The 9,390-nt window shown below is 43.7% G+C and overlaps 1 protein-coding gene across 2 annotated transcripts in view; it reads left to right on the top strand.

The window, feature by feature from the left end:
* Positions 1 to 1,772: 1,772 nt before the first annotated feature.
* Positions 1,773 to 9,390, top strand: part of BNC2 (basonuclin 2) — a 458,180-nt gene continuing 450,562 nt past the window's right edge. Inside the window, exon 1 of one of the 2 annotated variants that reach the window (XM_033237410.1) lies at positions 1,773 to 1,963. In XM_033237410.1, coding sequence (XP_033093301.1) covers positions 1,961 to 1,963 — 3 coding nt within the window. In that variant the 5' untranslated portion in view covers positions 1,773 to 1,960. The remainder of the gene's footprint in view (positions 1,964 to 9,390) is intronic. The other variant, XM_033237409.1, reaches the window with a different exon arrangement.

Here is a 9,390-nt window from a genome sequence, read left to right as displayed (position 1 = left end):
AAATTTTGTATTTTTAGTAGAGATGGGGTTTCACCATGTTGGCCAGGCTGGTCTCGAACTCCTGACCTCAGGTGATCCGTCCGCCTCGGCCTCCCAAAGTGGGATTACAGGCATGAGTCACGCGCTTGGCCACCTAATCACATTTTCAAGACAGCTGTGGCTACTTGGGACTCTCAGCGGCTTTTGAAAAATTTTAAAAAATTAGTTACTGTGAAAATTTGTGTTAAACTAAGATCAGACTCTGCAAATAAAATAAAACGATGTAATTCCAAGGCTATATATTTTCAAAGGAATTTAATTGTCCTCTAAATGCAATTAGGTAGTCTCTCTCTCCCTCTATTCGAGAAAGAGAGAAAGGAAGAAGGGATGATTCTCACTTTTCAGTAGGAACCGGTAATCATACCTGCTGTTCTGCCAAGTCTTCGCCGATTCCCTGATTTCTTAGTGTTCAGGGAGTATGCTTGAAACCTATGCCTTCCTCCCATGTTAGATAAGCAGAAAGTTTGCTCTAGCTATGATAAATCTGCACAACGCGGAGATGTTTTTGGCACAAAGTGTACGTTAGTTACATGATGATGATTAAGCTCCCCCCCACCCCCGCCCCATTCTTGCGGCCGGGGAGTATGTTTTGCCTGCATTTAAGAAATGTCCTTCAGCTGCAGGCGTGTGCGCGCTTAGCCTGTAGCCGTCGTTTCTGAGTCTCCAGGGCAGGGTGACTTGGGTCGGCTGCGTGTCACCCACAGATGTGACTGTTCTTTCCCCCGCGGGCGCGACAGCCTCCTTCCTCTCCAGCCCGAGGCCCGCGGCCCAGACCAGGGGAAGGGGAAGGAAGCCCTCGCCGCAAGCCGGCGTCTGGGCCAGCACAAAACGCGCCGCCACCAGAAAAACTTTTTCCCCCAGCTGCGCGCTACTTTTGGCCTTTTCTCCAGCACGTTCTCGTCCCGGGTTTCTGTCCCCTGGGTTTTCCTCCGCCTCGCTCGCCTTCGCCCCAGCGGCGCGCAGAGGAGCTGGGCTGAGAGGGGCGCGGGGAGTCGGGCGGCCGCGGCGGGGACGCCGGAGAAGGAGCAGGGGCAGGGGAGGAGGGGGCGTGCGGGCCTAGGGAGGAGGAACTGGTCAAAGGGGACACAGACGTCCGAGTGCCCGAAAAGGAAAGAGCCGCCGCGGTTTGCTGCAGTCGGAATAAAGTTCGCGCCCTTTCCTCGGCGTTTCGCAGCCTCCTCTCCTTCCCTCCTCTCCCCACACCCTCCCCGCATTTTTTTTTTTTTGGTCCCAGCTGGGCGCTAGCAGCCACCTCCACCTCCACGCCCGCAGCCCCCGGCGGGGGCGCCAGGGTTGTTTTTCCATCCCCACAAAGTTGTTTTTTCCATCCCCAGAAAGACAGAGCAAGAAAAACCCAAACAACAAACAAAAAGCCCCCAAACAACTCACAGGGCGGGGGGGAGGGAGAAACATACATCCTCCTTCACCAAGCCCCTGGACCTCTGAGGACAAACAACACAACGAACCGACTTTTATTTTGCAAAAGGGAAGCAACATTGTAGTCACGACAATTCTGCAGAGAGGAAAAACTTGTGGGGCTTGCACGGCCCCCGAGGTCACCTCGCCCGCCGGTCCCCCGCCTCCCGCGAGCAGGGCAGCCCCCTCCCGGGACAGGCCTTTCCTTTTTTTTTTGCGTCCCGAGGAGGAGCCGGGGAACCGTGCCGGCTGGGACTCGGGGCGCGAGCGCGACCCCGGCGCGAGTGTAAATCAGTCACCTGAGCGCAGAGGGGCCGCGGCGAGGGCGCGCGCGGGCGGGCGGGGAGGCGGAGGCGGCGAGAGCTGCGGCCCGGAGGAACTCGGAGGGGGAGGGAGAGAAAGGCCGAGACGGAGGGAGCCAGCGGCGGCCGAGGGGCTGGTCCAGGCGCGGCCGCTAAGAGGAGACCAAGAGGCGGGGGCTGCACTTGACAACCAGCATGCCGAGATGGTAAGAAGTTTCCACCCTCCTTCCCTTTTTATTCTACACTTCCTCAGAAATGACCCCCGCGCCCGAGCGCCACCGGGGCCGCCCGGGGGCCGTGTCCGCCCTCCGGCCCGCGGCGCGAGGGGCAAGGGGGCGCTGAGGAGGGCGGGCTGGGGACCAGTACCCCGGTCCGACCTGATCCCCGCTGCGCTCTCAGTGTCCTCCCCTAAACTTGGCCCCAAGTTTCCGAGGCGAGCTCCAGGTGGGAGGGTGCGCGTGTGAGGGGGCTCCTCAAGGTCGGCCGCGCTCGCGGCTTCCACGCGAAGGTGAGCGGCTGGCTAGGGAGGTTCCAGGGAGTTGGGGACGGGCTGGGGGGACGAGGTGCAGGGGAGCGGGGGATGAATGGAGCGCTGGCAGGAGCTCGGGGAGGAGAGGAAGGCGGCTGGGACCTACGGGAACTTTTACAACTTGCCGCCGAGTGAGGGACCGGCGGTTGGGCGTGGGTGCCGGGTGCGCTCGGGCGCAGCCGCCCAGGCCCGGCACGTTGACTCTTCCCCTCCCATCTTCTTCACATTCGGAACCTTCCAGTGGTAAATGGAGATGGGAGGAAATGCTCCCGCAGGCTTTGCGGAGAAGGTGCAGAACGCAGGGCAGGAACATCAGCCCTGCAGAGAGACGGCTCTTTTCGAAGTGCAGTTCTATAGGAGCCGGTTTGTTTTACTTGCACGTTGACTGGAGGGTGGGATTTGGGGCCCGGGGAGGGAGCAGAATAAAAAATTATATATGTTGAAAAACCCTAGGTGAAATCTCCTGTGAAGTGAGTTTAAGGTTGAAAAAAAGTTCCAAGTGCAAGTGATGGAGGAGATGGGCTGGCTTTGCGAGACTCCAGCACAGCCCCTCTACGAGAAGAGACTTCTCTGCAGCGAGGAAGCGTGCAATTAGTTCGCCTGGTGATGAGCCGCTCTGTCCGCTTTCGGGGAAGTGATTTGTTGGAAATGGGGCTTGACCACTCCCTTCTTTTTAGTTTGCTTCCACCCAGCGTTGCTATTGTTACCCCCACTTGGGCATCTGACATAGTGTGTTCCGTATATAGAGGGAACATGTAAGAATAGAGGTGAGATAGCGGGTTGGCATTTTTTTCCTCTTCCCTTCTCCCTAATGTGACATCTCTTGTTTCAGTGATCAAAGTCACAACTGGAGTGTAGGAGATGCTACTGTCAAATGCAGGCGCGCGTGCACACACACACACACACAAAAGCGTGAACCCAGGACTGTGGTTACAGTAACGCTGACAGAAATTAAAGTGGTTTTGAAAGCAGCGTGCGATTTATGATGGTTCCCATTTACCCTAGAGTCAAGCTGTTGTAAAACTGACGTACAAAAGACATCATAAAATAATCCTGTGTACCCAGGATTAAAGTGGCAGAAAGTGGCCTGTTTTATTATTATTTTTATATACTTCGTGGACACTTGCAATTGTTGAAAGCTGCATTTACGTGAGACATCAAAAGAGAATATTAAATATATCTGTTTAGAGCTTGAGAGTTTTTCTTCTAACGGGCATTTTACAGAGGAACACTGTAAAGGCCGGTTGCAGGTTTTATTTTTCTTCCCTTCACCCTAGCCTATATTATTTGTCTACATATCTATATTAACTATTTGTCTACACATTTATTCCCATATACTAATCACTTTGAACTGTGGCTAAGCCTGTTTGCCTTCCACTGCTTTGTGTTCTGCAGTTTCAGATGTTACTGTGCACACGCATACATGCTTTAAATGAGACGAATTTATTTCTGGCACTGTTACTTAGTGTGTCTGATCTGAAGATGTACCCTAGTCGTTAGACCTTGTACAAACTTTTACTCTTTGGACACACACACACACATACACACACACAGAGTCCCTTGTGAGCCTTTAGAGAGTATCTGTATTTTATATTATATTTGTAACTGTTTCATTTAAACTGTTCAGTCTTAATGAAGTTCTTAGTTCCCAGAGTGCACTGTATTAAAAGTTCAGATTGCTAATCACTTTACCAAAGTACAGGAGTATCTTTACCTGAGGGAAGTAATAACGAGCTTGAACCTGAACTTTTGAGTATATTTTGAGGAAGGTCTGAAACTTTTTTTCTCCTTGAGAATATTAAGTTGGGTGGTGTTTGCATGTAAGACTTTGAATAAGAATCAACTGTGCATGATATTTTACGATTAATATTAGGAAAATATTAATAGCGGCAGTACATTCCTAATACCTAATTTTTTTTCTTCTATTTGAGATGTAAGATACCTGTCAGATAGGGATATGCGATTATAAAAAGAAGCAGACAAAAGCAGAGCTGACTATTGCTATATTAAAATGTAAGTGTTACAGTTTGAATTTTCAAGTGAGAGTTCTTGAGTTCAGTGCTTTACATAACATTTTGTCCTAATCTTGCTTGCTGTCAGGGATGTTTCATGGTTGTGCAATTGCTGCAGTCAAGAATGCCAATTTGCATTCCAGGAGTGTCATTTGATTACTTTTATCTGCACAGCTCCAAGACCGGCCCAGACCTCTCGTTTCATCTTGCCATGTCACGAGTCAATGCTGTGTCGTCTTTTCAAAAATCTGCCTGATTTAGACAAGAAAGAAAAGTACTTTCATGTTGCAGCCGCAGTCCCCTGCTAACTTGTCAGCAGCAGGATATGATTCACTTGGGCCCAGAAGAATGGAACAGAGAGGCGGGTTAGGCGGTTCAATAAAGCCCACGGACAGGTAGTGTGTGACATCCCCAGAGAGCCGCAGTTAATGAAGAACAGGTCTGCTTAGTTCTCCACACGCTGACCTGGTGCTGTCCCCACAGTTTTCTCATTTGATCTTTCCCAGCAAATTGATCTTTTCTTGTATTTTTTTGCCTTCCAAGTTAGTCCTTGTGGGACTGAAATTAGCAGAGCAACTTAAGTTGGATAATACAGCTGTTCAGAAAGGAAGAAATTGGACACTGGCTCAAAAAGGGGTGGGGGTGGGGGGGTAGAGGGAGCTATTCTTTTTGTTGTTGTTCCTGGGAATATTTCTTAATATTAAGGGAGTCCAAAATAGATGATGACTTGAAGTTAGTTGTTTCCTTTACTTTTAATTTTAGAGTTAAGGGTTCAGCTAGATTTTAAATATTCCTTAAGTATTTGAAAGATGGCCTTAGTGAATATGAGTTCAATTTAGTGTTGTTCAGATTCACTTGTTGGAGATGATTTGCCAGTCGACAATGTGGCTTTTATGGTTATTGTAAGATGGCATACTTCAACTATATTATTTATAGTCTTCTAAACAATGTATGATCCCCAAATATCCAATACTAAATTGCAGGTAAGGTTAAACAATAAAAAAGTCGTTATACTAGTGTTGTGTATAAATACTATGGTATATTAAAATGTTTTCTATAATATTAGCATCTTTGTTTTATATAAATCCCACAGATACAGTTCATGAAGTGTTTTTTGTCTGAATTTTTGAGATTCTGCATTTAAATGTAGATTTTTAAAACTGAGACCAGACCACAAGTTTGCATTTCTGTGGATGTTCATACATGTTGTTGTTTGTTTTTTGACATTAAAATTAATTTTAGACAGGATGGGTAAATTTATATTGTATGATTTAAACAGATTAAAGTTTCACTATAGAATTTTGTACATAGAACTTACGTTGGAAGCAGTTAATAGATTCTTAACTTGATAAATATATAAGGAGCAACGCTTTCTGATTTACTCAGCAGATGGTCTCATTTACCATCTATATCCTTACAAGAAACAGAGTGGAAAACATTTCATATGGAATGGGAGGTAGCCTCCTCAAATCTTTCCTGTTGGATGGGAATTATATAGTATCACTGGTTAGTAAACTCCCCTCTGAAGAGCTAGAGGGAGCCTCATGATTTTATTAGATATACTTAAGGTTTAAAAAACACTCTGGCCATCAGAATGTTGCACAAAAAAAGAGTGGGTAATGAATACTGGCTCAGTGTTTAGATTGGGAGGTGCTATTTTTTATTATTATTATTAAAAAAAAAAACAGTGACAGAAGCAAAAGAACTTTCTACAAGAACAGTAAAGGTATCAGCTAAGCTTTCTAGGCTTTTGCCTTTCAGGTGATTTAAAGATCAGACAAAATGCAACTAGATACTGTATTTTAAATGTTTTGGTTTGACTACTGTTTGTAGTTTTTGTCAACTGAGGGAGTTACTCTCGTTTTAGGAGGCCAACCTTCAGAGTTCTATTAAAAGTAACTTCCTACCAAATCACTGAGAAGTGAGTTAACTTCTTTTGCTTTATGAAGGATAACCCCTTTTCAGTAAATGATGGTTTTAGAGTAGTTCTACGTATAACTGCTGTATTCCAGAGAAAAATTTTCTTTAAAATAAATGCTTCGTATTATAAGCATAAATGTTAACCTATTTATAAACCTGACTTATTATGGGTCAAAAAATAAGTTAAAGACATAGGATTTAAATGATATTACATTCAATAATTGTCATTTAATTTCATTTTAACCACTTTCCATTAACATTTGTGATACGTTTATGTTAAAGAATCATTGATCATAATTGCACTTTAATATTTATATACTAGTTTTTAGGAGCATTACTTTAGACAAACATATTTATCATTTAAGTAAATAATATAATCCAGTGAGATAAACTACCCAGATTTCTCCTTCTTAAAATATTTTGCACAGTAGCTCTCATTATGTTGCTAGCCAATAAAAGTCTTTATTTGTTGCTTATTAGAACCCTCAGTACACTCGAGTTCAGCTGTAATTTAATTTGTCTGTTCAAAGAGCCTCCCTTGTTTTGAAATATGTTCTCAGTATGCTTTTACTATTTGTTGTGAACCCATATTCTAACTCAATGCATAAGAACCTATATTCTAACTCAATATGCCTAAGAATGATATTACAGATATATCATTCTGTTTTTTTGCTATAGTCGTAACTTTTTTCTTTAAAAATATCCGTACATAACAACGTCAGTTTTGTTCTTTTTGCTCTATTTTCTCTTTGACATTCTAGAGTATTTTTTTCTTGGTGATTTAAATTGTTTTGCTATTATAATTTAAAATAAACTTCCTAAAGAATACAACCTTCCCCTAAGGTATAGTGAGAAGGGCACCAAAAAATAATAGGTTCAATAATTAGGAATTCTAGTTGAGGCCATTTCACAATTGCAATGGCTTGCAGTTACAAAAAGTTTGCCTGGTACTTCACAAATTGCTGGTAACTGCTGTGAAGTTTTGCAAGGAGTGCAAGGTAACTTTGAGAGTTTTGGTTGTATTTGTAACAAATTACGTTCAATAAAGACTAGAACTTGACTATAAAACTCTAATAAGATGAGTATCAGGAATTCTTCCATAAGGAAGGCAGAATTTGAAACTCCTAAATGACTCAACTGTGTATGTATCTTACCAGTGGGAATAGCATCAAGCCTTCTAGATACAGTATTTAATAGTTGTCAAAATGTACAGTATTGTCTTGGAACTTGTGGTTCATGAGTTGATAGTCCCTGCTTTTTTGTGTTTATTACAAAGATGTAACAACCTACACAAAACATTTTTCTCTTATAATGACCTTACATTTGCCAAAGTGCCCCATGCTGAAATTCCTTTTCAGTATCTTTTTTTTTTTTTAGTCCAAAGCCAGACGTGTAACCAGACACAAAAGCCTCTGTGTATAGCAAGCTGTTTTAAATATTGTGACTCGACGATGTGCTGTCCTTTCTCTGCTTGAGCCAAGGATCTCTGCTCAGTGTCTGTGGATTACCAAGCTCCTTCTTTATTGTACCTCTTGTCAACTATTCCTATTCATTTAACCTTTCATTAGTGTCTGTGCAGCTTCACTGTCTGGAAAGGCAAGGAAAAACCGAAAGGCCCCACTGTCACAGTTATTAGATTTCTCGGTTACATCCCAGCAACCATAAAGAAGTAAGAGTCGAGACTATTGTCGTGCATGCTGCTGTCCTGGGGTGCGGCTCTTCTGTGCATGTCAAGGACATGTGCCACATGTTGATATGCATCCCAGGGATAAATGCACAACATGGGGGATAGGCCGACGCTGGCAGTAATGAGCTTTGTAGGAGTTATTGCAAAGACCAACAGTTTGTGAAGGAATTTTGCTTAACAGGCCAAGGAGATAGACAAGAGTTGAGGGTTGCCAAGATTTGCCTGTGCGGGGCTTGTCAGTCACATTGTTTTCATCTAAACTTCATTTGAGGGGAAAATTGAATACATTTGACAGCAACGAAAAGTCTTACTTTCTTTTTTTAAATCTTTCAGAGGACAAAGGCAATATTTCTGGTGACATAACTTTTTATTACTGACTAAATCATATATATGAATGGATCTATTAGCAGTTTATCTTTTTCCATACCTAGAGGATAATTAAAAGATATTTCATAGATGTCATATATATGTTTTAAAATCTGTGTAAAAATAATGTAGCCTATTAATTTTGCTTTACTGTTTTCCCCCTTTGATTTTCCTCTAGCATAGCCTGGTTCTTTAGAAATGCATTTGCTTAGTTGGCTAGATGCAGAGGAGAAAAAGGATGATAATGTGGTCATTTTCAAATCATAAATAAAATAAGTATTTGTAAATTTTATATTGGAAAGTATTTTAACATCTTAGCGATGAAGAGAATTACCTTATTAAGAATTCTGGGCCGGGCGCGGTGGCTCAAGCCTGTAATCCCAGCACTTTGGGAGGCCGAGACGGGCGGATCATGAGGTCAGGAGATCGAGACCATCCTGGCTAACACGGTAAAACCCCGTCTCTACTAAAAAATACAAAAAAATTAGCCGGGCGAGGTGGTGGGCGCCTGTAGTCTCAGCTACTCGGGAGGCTGAGGCAGGAGAATGGCGTGAACCCGGGAGGCGGAGCTTGCAGTGAGCTGAGATCCGGCCACTGCACTCCAGCCTGGGCGGCAGAGCCAGACTCCATCTCAAAAAAAAAAAAAAAAAAGAATTCTGAAAACACTTGGAAATGGTGCATTATAATAATATATTTGTCTCTCTTTACCCAAAAGTTTATCTTTTTTTTTTTTTTCTTTTTAAAATAGGAGAACCTTTGTTACTGAGGGTAAATAAAATATTTTTGTCTCCTGATTTCAACAGATTTTGTCAGTTTTCCAAACTTTTTTGAGGTTCTCCAATATCTTTTCAAATATGTTAATGACTTATTGCCAGATCCCTGTGAAGTTATTTTTAATTTTTCCTTGACTTCACTTCTTTTAGGCAAGGCTTTTTTTTTTTTGTTGAGACGGAGTCTCGCTCTGTCGCCCAGGCTGGAGTGCAGTGGCCGGATCTCAGCTCACTGCAAGCTCCGCCTCCCGGGTTTACGCCATTCTCTCGCCTCAGCCTCCCGAGTAGCTGGGACTACAGGCGCCCGCCATCTCGCCCGGCTAATTTTTTGTATTTTTTTTTTTTAGTA

The sequence above is a fragment of the Trachypithecus francoisi genome, unplaced genomic scaffold (genome assembly GCF_009764315.1).
Source record: "Trachypithecus francoisi isolate TF-2019V2 unplaced genomic scaffold, Tfra_2.0 Lachesis_group16, whole genome shotgun sequence".
Lineage (NCBI taxonomy): Eukaryota > Metazoa > Chordata > Mammalia > Primates > Cercopithecidae > Trachypithecus > Trachypithecus francoisi.
The sequence above is the reverse complement of the archived record's forward strand: the minus strand, read 5'-3'. Positions and strand labels throughout refer to the sequence as shown.